Raw genomic sequence first — 15,347 nt, 5'->3', positions numbered from 1 at the left:
GGGTCTCCCTCACCAGTAAATAGCATCTGCGCCGGCTGCGTCTGATGGGATCGTAAAGACAGGAGTCAGTAGCGCAGGAAGAGGAAGGGAGTGTGAAGAGCAGCAGTAACCGAGGCCATATACGCCACAGATTAGAGATAAGAGAGTTCAGTCAATAGGCACTGATCTCATTTGAAGATATAGCAGACGGACCCGACTCACACAAACACGCGCAAATTCACACTTTGCTCCTCTCGCTGTCACCGTCGGTTGTCTCTTCTCATGTTCTCCCGCTGTTTCCAAACATACGGACTGAACGGAAACTTCTGTTAGCTCTTTTACCGTGTGCAAACAAAATATGGAGCAGCGCCGATACCGATGCGATACTAAAATGACAGCGTCGTTATCGATACGCGGGTCAGGAAATAAATCTACGATACTACTGAAGACAAAAACTATTTTATTATTACTATATATTATATATTATATTATATATAATAATATATTACTATATATTACTATTAGTCGATGTCCCTTTAGAGGCTACGTATTTATGCATGTATAAATCGTTGTTTTCTTTGATTTAGGGGCCTATATCTCATTTTTATCAAATTTATTACATTTACACTGCTTAAAAACCATTTATTAAAATATACATATTCATATATATATATAAGGGTTTTTTGTTCGTTTTTCTCGTTGTTTTTGTTGTTTTTTAATTATACATTGGGGGAAAACATGTCATAGATATTTTTTAATGTAAATAATAGTGCTGTCCCAAACAACTAATTTTCTCCAGATTAGTCAGCGGACTATTTTTTTTTTTTTTTACTAATTTAGCAATGAAATTTTTGTTGTCGCTTATTAATTAAAAAATAAACCTTTTGGAACACTTAAATTCTTTATTAAAGTACAAATAAACACATAAATAACAATAATAAATCTCAAACAATGAGGTCAAATGTTAATAGTATTAACTAGTGGAAAAAATGAAATGTAAACAGATTCAGAACACTGACTTCGCCTTTCCAACATGATTCAAAACAATTCTTAAAAATCTATATCTCGGATTAATATGATAGTATACTACTAGATAAAATAGTATTATATATATAATACTTTTTCATTGCCAATCAGATTTTTCATAAAGGGTGTCATTTTTAAAACTATTCCTAGTGTAGAATCTGAATTCTGAAGTATGTGGTATTAACTCCAAAAATTGTTATTTATGTTGCGAACATGACGTGCTTTTATTTTGAAATGTTCACCAGACGTACGTTCGCTAAACCGCTAACCGTAAGCTTTACACTCCATAAAAAAAGCACGTTTCGTCATTGCATGTGGTATCAGTAATAGATTTTTTTTTTGTTTCTTTCATTTTTTTTTCATTTGCAAATGCTGTCAACCAGCTATTTTCATGTTTGAAATGTCACCTTTTAACCGCAAGTTATGCGTTTTGGAGAAGACTGCCAATGTTTTCTAGCAGGCTAAAGCAGGTTGTCTTTTTTTTTCCCCATTAGCCTCAATGTAGCAATGCTAACGTTTACAGTGTTTAATATGGATGTGTTTCCTTATTTTGTATGTCTGAACTTTAATTCTACGACGTGTTGATGACCGATAAACATCTGTGAAAGGAACTGGAGTCTCGTATGCAATCAACACGGACAGACGAATGTATGCAAGCACGCACGCGACGATAAAACGCAGCTGTGAAAATTACCGCCCTCCTTTTTATTACCCATTGCATATCGCGACAAGCTTAGCAACTTCACTAAAACATGTCGTTGGTTAGTTAGATGGACTTACGATCTACCCGCTTGTTGTCTCCTGTCATCTTCCAAAATTACAACTGGGTGACGGCACTTTAGGTGTACAGCGTGGTATGCAAGCTTGGCATTGAAGAGACAGGACACAACAGTGTACCCCCTTTGTTTCGTTGAAATAAGTCAATGTTTTGGCCACTCTGGTACGCTTTTTTGGCTTTGTGCCGCATTTCCCGCTTGCATACCGAGCGTCCGACATTCTCAACTTTCCACGCATATATTTATTAACCCTTCATTAACTGTCGTCGGGATGTTGTGCTCGTCGATGCATTAACGTCATCGACGACGTCGACTGGTCGGGACAGTTGTAAATAGGAAATAAGCCCGGCCTCTACTTGGTGAGTCAAACAAAATCTTTCCATACATAGTTATTTAAGTCATCTGGTGAAAATTCTGGTGAAAAAGTTTTGATATTGCAATCTATATCACCAAGTCAAAACATCAGTTTTTGTCCAATATCGTTCAGCCCTACAAGGACGTGACCCAAAATGAATTGTTTGCCATTGAGAACGATAGACGTCCAATTCCTTTAAACTGGGAGTTGACAACAATGACAACATTCTCCAGATGTAATGCACTCTCCCAATACTTGTATTTATTAGTGATTCTTTATGGCATTTTCAGTCATAATGGGATATCGCCTGCTTTTTCTCAATGTAAATAAAAAAAAAAAAAATCTGTTGTATATCATCTATTCCATGCACTTTACGCCACGACCGACTGACCAGATTCAGTTGAAATTTGTTAAATAGCCATTTTGTTTTCATTCACATTCTGTATCATGTGCTATTATAAATGACCTGATATTGTCATTGAAGTGTACTAGTGTACTAAAGAAAAAGAGCATTTAAGTCAAAAAGACAACAAACGTATGCCTTTTTTGTATATCGTCAGTTCGACAATGTTAGCCTTTTATATGACAAGAAAATGTTTCACTGTTCCATTTCATTTCAATGTATTTGTATATGCAGTATCACGTTGTGTCAAGTGTTTTGATAAACCATTGGTCTACAACTGTCTTAAATGCAATGCTGTCTTCTGACACACAGACTACTTTCATTCGCAGGCTCTTTTGATTTATAGTTATGTTTGCGACAAAAAGAAAAAAAACCCTTTTCATTTCCAGTGGCAAAAATGTCAGATTTAAAAATCTATTTTGTTCTACATTTTGATTATGATGAAGGATGAGTTAACATGGAGGATGTCTTCAGAGATGACATTTTTTAGAAATGAATGAGGTTTTTTTGGTTCATTCAAGGAAGTTGATGAACCTCCGTGAAGTTTGCTCTACATCAGACGCAAATTTATAGAAAAATTTTGTCAATCATTTGTGCTTCCTTTGTGCTGGTTTGTGTTGTAAAAAGAATTTGTTTGTGCTGCAACGGTTTTGTAAATATTATGCTTTTAGTTTATAGCGATGACATCACACAGCCCCCCATTTACGATGGCACGGAACCGCAATGGTGTCAAGTTTGTGATGCTATCATAAATGGAGGTGCTTGAGATACTAATTTCTAGTGATTACACCCCATTTACCGAAAAATGGACCCAAAGTGGTGCCATTTCTTTGTGCTATATTTGCGCTAGTATTTGGGACACCCCTCTGTTATTGAGAGAGTTGGTAAGCTCCCTCAGCCGCTGGAGTTAGGGTACGGAAGAGCTGCGAGTGACTGCATCACTTGAAATTCATATCCATCAATCATCTTCCACTTGCTGCTGGGTCGGGTTGCGGGGACAGCAGCTTTAACAGGGAAGGTCAGACTTCCCTCTCCCCAGCCACTTCAACCAGCACTTCTGGCGGGATCCCAAAGCGTCCTCAGTCCCAGGCCAGTCGAGAGACAGTCTCTCAGTGTGTCCTGGGTCGACACCCTGCGGAAAAAAACTCATTTTGCACTCCCCACCCACACTTCATTCCCCCTCATGCTTGTATCCGGGATCAGGTCGTGACCATACGTGAGGGTAGGAACGTAGATCGACTGGTAAATCGAGAGCTTTCTTCAACACAACGGACCACTACAGAGTCCGCATCACTGCAGAAGGTGCACCAATCTGCTTGTCGGATCTCCTGCTCCCCCCCCCCACCTTCACTTATGAACAAGAACAAGATAGTTAAACCCCTCCACTTGGGGCAGGATCTCATCCCCGACCCGGAGAGGGCACTCCACCCTTTTCGGACTAAGGACCACAGTCTTAGATTTGAAAGTGCTGATCTTCATGCCAACGGCTTCACACTCGACTGCGAACTGCTCCAGTGAGAGTTCCAGATCACTGCTTGATGAAGCCAACAGCTCCACATTCTCTGAGAGATGCAATGCTGAGGTCACCAAACTGGACCCCCTCAACACTTCGGCTGCGCCTAGAAATTCTGTCCATAAAAATTATGAACAGAATCTGTGACAAAGGGCAGCCTTGGCGGAGTCCAACCCTCACTGGGAACAAATTCGACTTACTGCTGGGAATGCAGACCTAAACTATGACACCAGTCGTACAGGGACTGAAAAGCCCTTACCAAAGGGGCCGGATCGTACAAGGACTGAAAAGCCCTTACCAAAGGGGTCGGATCGTACACCTGGAGCACCCCCCACAGGACTCCCCAAGGCACATGGTTGAACGCCTTCTCCAGATTAACAAAACACATGTAGACTGGTTGGGCGAACTCCCATTCACCGTCGAAGACCCTGCCGAGGGTGTAGAGCTGGTCCACTGTTCCACGGCCGGGACGAAAACCACACTGCTCCTCCTGAATCCGAGATTCGACTTCCCGACGGACTCTCCTCTCCAGCACCCCTGAATAGACTTTATCGTGGAAGCTGAGGAGTGTGATCCCTCTATAATTGGAACACACCCTCTGGTTCCCCTTTCCAGAGGCACTGTCCCCGATGTCCATGCAATGTTGTAGAAGCGTGTCAGCCACAACAGCCCCACAACATCCAGAGCCTTCAGGAACTCTGGACGGATCTCATCAACCCCCGGGGCCTTGCCACCGAGGAGCATGGAATTAAAATCTCAATATCTATAAAATAATAGCAGCACAAATGAATGGCACCATTACAGTACCATGCCGCCGTAGATGGGGGGGTGCGTGACACCATCACTACAAATTAAAAGCATAATATCTACAAAACCGAAACTTTTTACAGCACAATCGATTGACATAATTTTTATAGACATTTGCGCCTGATGCGGGGCCAACTTCACGGAGGTAGTTGATGACCCACGCGCTGTTCGAGTTCATTTCTTGGGAATTGACTGATGAACCGAATTCCCTCTCTCACCTAGAGGGTTCTTCATCTCTATTGTTCTCTCTACGTGGACTTCATTTGAAGAAGTTTCAACACATAAGTGAAACAAAGTTGCTCGGTTCGTGAGTGGGAGTCAGACATGTACAGACTACTCAAACCATTACCTTTTTTGTCACATCATCTCAATACTCAAGCATCCTTGATCAGCTACTTGGCGGGTTGTTGAGCTCACCTTACCTCCGAAACAGACAGCCCTCCCTTTCCATCCTCTGAGGCTTCTCCTCTGAGTGTGAAGCGAGTCTCCGAGGTGTGAGCCTGTTAAGCTGAGACAAGAGGAGGCAGTTATCAGCTGTGATTGGCGACACGCCGCTAGCTCCACAGGTCCCGTCGCTCACAGTCTCCCACCGGAGGGGGCGGGACCGAGCAACTACAAAGTGCTGGCCTCCTTTGAAGATTCAACATACTTAAAATTTCACACACACCGTTCCAGCATCTGTTTGTTAACAGAAGATAATGCGGGACAGAATTGTATTACGTCCAACGGATGCCCCCCGTTGGGGTAGATGCAGCGTAACGTGCAAGAAATTTGGATACAGTATTTTCAATTTTGGTATCAGTGAAGCCTCACGAAGAGCTGGTTCTATTTAATTGTGGGGCTGAGATGTAGTGTTGCAGTTGTATCGTTACCGCTACGCCATTTAAATGATGTCATCTACTCTTCGAGATCTAGTTAAGGGTGGCCAGCCAGCCCTCCTACTTCAAATAGATTGGCCTTCTACCACCATCAATGTTGCCCCTACCAACATAGCCGCCCCAAAGCCATTTTGGTAGTGGCAATGAAAGGTCTTTCCATGCTTCTGCCATCAATAGAAATGACCTTATCACCCATAGACAGACAATCCATTTGAAGCAAGAGGGTGGCAGCCCGTTTCAAATGGATTTGACGTCTAGCGCCGTCAATGGCAGCCAATGAGTTAAGCAGAGTCTGACCAAGCAAAGCATCTCTACAATTAACCCTGAAAGTATTCATACCCTGACCAATCTTTTTTGTTGATTGAGTATATTTCCGCTGAAAGGTCAAAGTGGCAAAAGACTGCCGGTGACCTTTTGAAACGTATTCATATCCCAACATATTGAAGAAATGCAATTATTTTAAAAGGACATTTTACAGGATTGTGAAATGGTATTACAGCCACATTCTAATCAAGCATGAAGTTAGACCATCGGCTATGCCTGAAGACCACCTCGGGGTGAGCTGTGGCGTCTCACACCAAAAATTGAATCACTATTTTAGAGACGGTAGCTATTGGAAAAAAATCTTGCAAAATACAGTCATGTTGAACTGTAGAAATGTCACCATGAACTTTGCTACAACTCAGAATTTGGCATAGTATCTGGGTAGCCAATATTCTACTGAGCAGATGGACATTTAGGTTTTCCTGCATGGTTTGATTGCATATACTAGATTCACGTTAAATACATTAAACTAGAAAATGATACTTCTCAGTTTAACTCACTGGGTAACACTTAATTTGACAGTGGATTCATAAGACTGTCGTGACACTGTCATAAGCATTAATGAATGCTTATGACCGATAACATAAAGTGTCATCCAGCAAATTGTCACTTTTAAATGGTTGTAAAAGATGCGGACTGGACATAAATGAGTTAGTGACATAATTTGCCAGACGACAATTCATGAGGAGTTCGGCAAGGCCTCGGAAAACAACTTCCAAACAGCTTCGAGGAAATTCTAGTCCACCATCCGGTGTCTCATTAGAGCACGGGTGTCAAACCGATTCCAGAAAGGGCCAAGTGGGTGCAGGTTTGCTTTCCAACCAATGAAGAAGACACCTTTTCACCAATTAGAGCTTTTACATGTGTAATCAGTTAAACTTTGTCAGGTGCTGCTTGTTTAAGCAGGAAATTCATTGCTTAAACTCTCTGCGTTGTATCGGTTGGAACAAGTCCAGCATCCACTTGGCACTTTCTGGAATCAGTTTGACACCTGTGCATTAGACGAAAGCGGTGCACCGTTAACACTGTGTATAGTGGAGATAAAGTTCTGCTGACTTCGACTCGGGACGTTGTGGGTTGCTGAAGAGAATACTTCGAAGACCTCCTCAATTCCACCGACACGCCTTCCTTTGAGGAAGCAGAATCTAGGCCAGGGGTAGCCAACTTCGGTCCTCGAAGGCCGCTATCCAGCTTGTTTTCTATGTCTCCCTCCTCCAACACACCTGACTCAAATAATCAGGATCGTTATCAGGCTCCTGCAGAGCTTACTGATGAGCTGATCATTTGATTCAGGTGTTTTAAAGGAGGGAGACATGGAAAACAAGCTGGATAGGGGCCCTCGAGGACCAGAGTTGGCTACCCCTGGTCTAGGCTCTCCTATCTCTGGGGTCGAAGTCACTGAGGTGGTTGGAAAGCTCCACGGTGTCAAGGCCCTGGGGTTGGATGAGATCCGCCCGGAGTTCCTAACGGCGCTGGAAGTTGTGGGGCTGTCATGGCTGACACATTTCTACAACCTCGTTAGGACATCGGTGTTACGCCCCTGTCTAGGGGAATTAGGATGTAACATGGGGTGTGCTCCTCCCGTCCAACCTTCACCCAGAAAGACCAGTGAAATCAGAAAATCAAGTGATTCAAGAGCAGTTTCTTTGTCTCAGAGGGAGAAATTCATCAAAATAACAAAACAATCGAACAAAACCCAATCTTCCCTAACAAAAAGAAAAAGGTCAAAGACATTTCACTAATTTAACTCCTATGCAAAAAAAACAACAAAAAACAGGAGAAAACTCTAAACAAAAACCGCTTCTCCCTCCTACATCACTGCTCTACTATTTATACTTTTTACAAAATAGACAAATGTAGCAAGAATCGCTGCTGGAATCTGCACACATGAACTGGCGTTTCTGAGTGCTGGTATGGCTGGAGAGGAGGAGGCAAAGTGCTTGTGTTAGGCTTCTTAAGTAGGCCAGGAAGTCCACACCTTAGCCAGTCAGGTGGCACCAATCAGGAGCGGCTGAACAAGGAACACCTGCACCTAATTCACTGAATCAGCAAACCAACTCACACACGCACCCACCCACACACAGCAACAACTGACCCACAGGGTCCTAACATCAGGGACAGTGCCTCTTGATTGGCAGACCGGGGTGGTGGTCCCCCTTTTTAAGAAGGAGGACTGAAGGGTGTGTCCTAAGTATAGAGGGATCACACCTGTCAGCTTCACTGTTAAAGTCTATTCAGGGATGCTGGAGAGGAGGGTCAAATCTTTGATTCAGTGTGGTTTTTGTCCCCGCCGTCGGACAGTGGACCAGCTCTACACCCTCAGCAGGGTCCTCAAGGGTGCATGGTAGTTCGCCCAACCGGTCTACATGTGTTTTGTTGGATCTGGAGAAGGCGTTCAACCTGTGGGAGCCCTGTGGGGGGTGTTTCAGGAGTACAGGGTACTGAGCCCCCTGGTAAGGGCTGTTCGGTCCTAGCACGACCGGTGTCAGAGTTTGGTCCTCATTGCCAGCAGTAAGTCTGATTCGTTCCCAGTAAGAGTTGGACTCTGCCAAGGTTGCCCTTTGTCACTGATTCTGTTCATAACTACAGTATTATGGAAGGAATTTCTAGGCGCAGACGAGGTGTTGAGGGGCTCCAGTTTGGTGACCTCAGCATTACATCTCTGCTTTTTGCAGATGATGTGGTGCTGTTGGCTTCATCAACCTGTGCCCTCTAACTCTCATTGGAGCAGTTCGCAGCTGAGTGTAAAGCTGCCGGAATGAAGATCAGTACCTACAAATCTCAAACCGTGGTCCTCAGTCGAAAAAGGGTGCCCTCTCTGGGTCGGGAATTAGATCCTGCCCCAAGTGGAGGAGTTTAAGTATCTTGGGGTCTTGTTCCCGAGGGATGTTGGGAGGGAGCTGGAGATCGACAGAAGGATCTTTGCAGCTTCTGCAGTGATGCAGACTCCGTACCGGTCTGTTGTGGTGGGTGAAAAAGGAGCTGAGCCAAAAGGCGAAGCTCTTGATTTACCAGTCGATCTACCTCCCCTCACCTCTTGTCATGAACTGTGGGTCTTGACTGAAAGAACAATATCCTGGATACAAGCGGCCGAAATGAGTTTCCTCCACAGGGTTTCCAGGCTCTTTCTTAGGACATAGGGTGAGAAACTCGGTCATCCAGGAGGGACTCAGGGTCAAGCCGCTACTCCTCCGCGTTGACAGGGTCGAGCCGCTACTCCTCCGCATTGAAAGGAACCAGCTAATGTGTCTCGAGCATCTGGCTCAGATGCCTCCTGGACACCTCTCTGGAGAGGTGTTCCAGGGATGTCCCAGCGGAGAGAGGCCGCGGGGACGACCCAGGACATGCTGAAGAGACTGTCTCTCGGTGGGCCTGGGAACGCCTTTGGATCCTGTCGGAAGAGTTAGTTGAAGTGGCTGGGGAAAGGGAAGTCTGGGCTTGCCTACTAAAGCTGCTGGCCCCACAATCCGAACCCGGATTAAGCGGTAGATAACGGATGGATGGACAATTAATGACATCTGTCATAAGCATTCATTAATGCTCATGACAGTGTCATGTCATAATTAGGACGGTTTTACGACAGTGTTATGAAGCCACTTTCAAATAAAGTGTTACCACTCATTGGACGCCAGATGGCGCTAGACGTCTAATCCATTTGAAGTGGGACGGTTGGCAGCAAATGAGCGAACATCATGCACACAGAAGCATGAAGAACTTTCATTGCTCTTACCAAAATGGTCTCTGGGAGGCCTTGTTGAAAAAGTCGATGCATTGACATTAAAATGATTTCATAACTAGCATATTTATAATTACATGTAAAAGAGTACATATTGCACAGCATTATTTGTCAGAACTTTACCCATGACGTCATTTTTCGTGCTGTATCAGTGCTGTTGAAAGTGTATTTTCTTTTTAGCCTGCTATGAAATTCCCGTACATGACGCAACTTTGCAAAAATGGTTTAGGTGAAGTTCTTTCTTTGTTTCACCAATGTTACGAAAGTTCAACTCGGATTAATTAGATGCTGAAAAACGTGTTAGAGCCCTGAATTCAACCCCATGGAACACCTTTCGGATGGTTTAAAATGAAGCCAGGCCCTCTCGTCCGTCATCAGAGACGTTGACCTCATGAAGCGTCTTCTAGATGAATGGACTCTTCCCAGGACAAAGCTGTAATTGTGGACAACGTCCAACAGATTTTCTTTTCTAAGTCCTCCAATAGTTGTTTAGTGATTGTTGTCTGATTTTATTGTGAAATTGTATTTACAGCACATAAACATTTCCTATCGGCATCAATGTATTCACTCTTGTTCTCTGTCTTTTTTTTTTTTTTTTTTTTTTTAGTAAATAGAACTAAGGTGATGAGAACAGATGGACATCAAAAACTGAGGAGCAAAATATGGAAGCGGATGGGCATCAACAAAACAAAAAGTCTGTTACAGAAGCAAGGAAAACCAGGACGGACGATAGTGAGCCTGCACTGAGGCCACGGCCGGAACCCATGAGCCTAAGTAGTCTATGACGGGGGGACGGAGCTGACTCTGACCCCTGAAGAAAAAAAAAAAAAAAGCTTTGCTGAGTGGAAGAGACCAACTAGGTCACCATAAAACATTTTATTTTTGTAAAAATTTTTTATGTTTATGATTTACAAAAAAAGAACAAAGACTAATGTATGTATACTAAATATTTGTGTATATAATATATACCATATATACATATGTATATACCGTATATATGTGTGTATATACACGCACACACACACCTATAAATATATATAGTATATATAATAGGTATGTGTGTGTGTGTGTGTCCTCATAATTGAAAAAAAAAAAACAAGGGGTTGGAGTGATCCTGCCCATGATGTCTTCTGATTGTAACACACTCACAGCGACGAGCACCCTTTTTTCATCGGGTTGAAGTCGATGCACGTATTTACGTGCGTCCCACATGGGGTCGTAGCCGGTCGAGCAGACGTGTTCTAAATCTCGAAGGAACGAAGGTGAGAAACCAGTGTCGTTGTCGTCTTAAAGCTTAGCTATTCTGGCATGTCTTTTAATGTCAAAAAAATGAGTGCCACTGCACTAGTCTGTATGAAATGAAATAAGAATCGGGCCTTAGGTCAAGGTTGATACAGGTCATGTCTGCTGCCGTCATTACAACCAAACATGTTACTGTAGTGTCGTGGTCGAGGTGGCTGTGCTGTGTAGTCGTGATTTTTAAACATTGTGCGGGGTTGGCTGGCTGGCCGGCCCAGATGGGCACGGGAGCTACTTTGAAGCATCAGACGGGGAGTGGGAGAGACACTTTAGGATTTAAAATAACGCTTACCGGTTGGTACTTCCGTGACGTTGGGCACCCCATCAGATGCAAATTTATAGAAAAATTAGGTCATTCATTTGTGCTGGGTTTGTGCTGAAAAAATTGTTCTGCTATCGTTTTATAGCTCACTTCCTAACTCGCAGCTTTTCCGTACCCAATTCCCGTGGCTGACGGAGCGTACCAACTCTCTCAAAAACAGAAGGTTGTCCAAACAACTATTAGGTATTAACAATTTTTTTATAATTCAAGCTGAGGTCAACAAGCCCCCCATTTTGATTAAAAATGGTGTCAATCGTTTGTGCTGTAAAAATTTTCGTTTGTGCTATCGTTTTTTAGGATATTCATTTCAAGTGACGACGTCACGCAGCTCCCCATTTACTGAAAAATGGACCCGAAATGGTGCCATTCGTTTATGCTACGTTCGTGCGTGTTTGTTCTGTAAAAACATTCTTTTGTGCTGCAATCGTTTTATAGCTCACTTGCTAACTCGCAGCTTTTCCGTACCCAATTCCAGTGGCTGACGGAGTGTACCAACTCTCTCAATAACAGAAGGGTGTCCGACAACTACCGCAAACGTAGCACAAACAAATGGCACCCCTTGTGCTGACTAGACTCGCACCCCCGCATTTACAGCAAAATGGATCCGAAGGGTTGCCATTCGTTTGTGCTACGTTTGCGCTAATTGTTGTGACACCCCTCTGTTATTGAGCGAGTTGGTGGGTTCCGTCAGCCGCGACGAAGGGTCTGCAATGGCGTACTGCACGCAATACGTAACTTCATTAATATTCATGAAGTTAGCAATTGTTGCTTGTCGGGTCCAGCTAGTGTTTGTCCCAATGCTAAATGCATGTAAATAGTCTACGAAAGAGACGTTTACCAGCTAAACCTACCAATTCTGTCCGAAAATGATGTCCCTGGTGCCAAATTCACTGGTAGAACATACAAATGTTCAGTTAAAGAGATGGCTTGATTGTCGAGGGCTGAAAAAGACGGCTTTTTTATCAACAATTTTTTCTTGTGTGCATTACCGTACGCCACTCACAATGACATTCTCCTGTTTCAGCAATCTATCCTTTACCACCCTATGCCCTGTCTTTCTTATATATTATATCTTCTGGTGGTCTCAGGTCTCTGACCATTCTTGGGGGCAATTTACATTGGTATTTTTGTGTAGGATCGTAAATGCTACCCAGTGACAGCCAACGAACACTTTTGATTTTTTAATTAAAACAATTCTTAATTCTATAACTTATTTACACTTCCCTCTTACTAAAGTTGTTTATTACAACAGAAAAGGGAACAACAGTGGCAGTCAGATACCATTTTAATTTTTTTCAGGTCATTCATTGTCAGACAGGAGCAGCACGGCAAAACGTTACGCTAAAAAATAAGTAAAAATATCAAAATGGCTTACCTCTTCATCCTCTGCAGGACCATGGCCCCCAACAAAATGTTTACTTTATATGAAATGTGAATGGCTTCACCTTGCTCGCATTATACTGGTCTTTTGACGTCCACGCAAGTTGATCCATTCTTCACATTTTTTCCTCGAAGTTTTTTGGCTTCGGGAAACGTATGAAGAAAACATCCTTCATATGTCGTAATGTCTTGATTTGTTTCTACAAGTTCCATAGCGGCAGTGTTTGATCGGCATGTTCTTTTTTGAACAATTACCAGGCAAAACAAGCAGAAATAACATGGATTGTATGCGAGGGCGTGTCTATAATGACCCACTTCCGCGTTACGATGGCGAAGTCACAGCCTAAAAATAGCATTCGTTCGGTACGCTATTCCAGTGGCTGAGGGAGCGTACCAACTCTCAATAACAGAGGGGTGTCCCAACAACTAGCACAAATGTAGCACAAACGAATGGCACCCCTTCGGGTCTATTTTGCAGTAAATGGGGGGTTTGAGATATACTTACTTTTACTGCAAAATAGACCCAAAGGGGTGCCATTCGTTTGTGCTACGTTAGCGCTAGTTGTTGGGATATCCCTCTGTATTTGAGAGAGTTGGTAAGCTGTCAGCCGCGACAGAGGGGCTGCGATTGATCTCATCACTAACAATTAATATCTCAATATCACAAAAACGATAGCAAACGAAAGTTTTTACAGCACAAACCTAGCATAAACGAATACACCATTTCGGGTCCATTTTGCAATAAATAAGGGGGCTGTGAGACATCACTCGAAATTTATCGAAATTCTGAATTTTAATGTTTTAATATATCTAAATATGTCACAATTGATAGCAGTACAAATGATACTTTTTACAGCACAAACAAAGAATAAACGATTGACACCATTTTTAGCCGTTTTTCATCAAAATGGGCGGCCGGTTGACCTCTGATTGACCTATAAAAGAATTAAATATCTTAAAAACCATAGCAGCACAAACGTAGTGCAAACGATTGACATTTTTCATATAATTTTGCATCTGATGGGGGGCCAACTTCACAGTTGTCCGGTTGGTACACAAGTATTTGGACGACTGTGTGTTTGTCATTTTACCTAAGAACGACAACAACAAAAAACTCCGTCCGAGCAGTTAGAGATTAAAAATTGTGAGTTTACAGTACCACAAAAATGACACAAAAATTGCAACTGATCAAAGTATACATCAAGGAGTTTTAATTAATTTTTCTAAATACTGGTACAGCAAAAAAAAAAAAAATTGATGAAGGAAATAGTCATAGAGGTCTACTTCTAATATTCACCAACATTGGCCAGAATTTATTCAGATTTATGGGTAACACTTTGCAATAAGGGTACCTTAATTAACATTAGTTAAACATGAGTTATTGTCTAAAAATGCATTAATTAACATGACAATAATTCATTTAATCCCTTATCTAACATTTATTAATATATTGATTACCATGAGTTAATGCATTAGTTAATGCATTTTAAAACAATAACTAATGTTTAAGTAATATTACAATCATTAATATAGTTGCTTATCTAACATTTATTAATATATTATCATGAGTTACTGTCTGGTTATGCATTAACTAATAGTTTGGTAAAATTAAAAAAATATATATAGGCCTATATAAGGTTAGGGTTAGGGTTTGTTAACTTAAGCGTTTATAATTTCTTAGTTAAGAGACACATGTGCTACACTTTACAATAAGGGTCCAAAAAGCATTCAGTAATGGTTAATAAAAGTTAATGGGGGGTAACTTAAGTGAAATAATACCATATTTAAGGTTAGCTTAGCAGCACCCAAGGACTCACAGAGCAATGCTTCTCATTTTAAAATAACAATCACTTACTAGTGCCAGTATACATTAATAACTATTTATTAATGCACTAATGTATATGTGAATGAATGTTAAGTAATGTATTATATATATATTATAACCTAAACTTACGTTCATTTGAAATAATACCATACTTATCTCATAAGTATTACTTAACCTGAATTAACTAGGGTTGTTCCGATCCCGATCGTTTTAGTTTGAGTATCTGCCGATCCCGATATTTTCCCGATCCGATTGCTTTTTTTTTTTTTTTTTTTTTGCTCCCGATTCAATTCCAACCATTCCCGATCATATACATTTTGGCAATGCATTAAGAAAAAAATGAATAAAACTCGGACGAATTCAGAATACACTACATAAGTACTGTATTTATGACAATAAATCCTCAAGATGGCATTTACATTATTAACATTCTTTCTGTGAGAGGGATCCACAGATAGAAAGACTTGAAATTCTTAAAGGACAAATGTGACTTTGTATATTGTGACTAAATATTGCCATCTAGTGTATTTGTTGAGCTTTCAGTAAATGATACTGTAGCCATGCCCAAATGCATGATGGGAAGTGGATCCATGACTGTGCGTAGTGCTACCAATTGATATATCTTCTCTGCGTTGGAAAAAAACATAAGGTGTTAAGATAAATATCAATTGCTACCTTGCTTCCCCACATTGCTTCCCATGATATTTCTAATCGTAGGGAGAGG

At 41.8% G+C, this 15,347-nt stretch overlaps 1 protein-coding gene across 1 annotated transcript in view; it reads left to right on the top strand.

Moving 5' to 3' along the window:
• The window catches only part of rbfox3a (RNA binding fox-1 homolog 3a), a 597,184-nt gene extending 583,961 nt beyond the window's left edge, over positions 1-13,223 (top strand). The window contains exon 16 of the mRNA XM_057825678.1: positions 10,405-13,223. Within this exon, the coding sequence (XP_057681661.1) occupies positions 10,405-10,407 (3 nt within the window). The 3' untranslated portion in view covers positions 10,408-13,223. The remainder of the gene's footprint in view (positions 1-10,404) is intronic.
• Positions 13,224-15,347: the final 2,124 nt, after the last annotated feature.

Source organism: Corythoichthys intestinalis, chromosome 21 (genome assembly GCF_030265065.1).
Source record: "Corythoichthys intestinalis isolate RoL2023-P3 chromosome 21, ASM3026506v1, whole genome shotgun sequence".
NCBI classification, from domain to species: Eukaryota; Metazoa; Chordata; class Actinopteri; order Syngnathiformes; family Syngnathidae; genus Corythoichthys; species Corythoichthys intestinalis.
The sequence above is the reverse complement of the archived record's forward strand: the minus strand, read 5'-3'. Positions and strand labels throughout refer to the sequence as shown.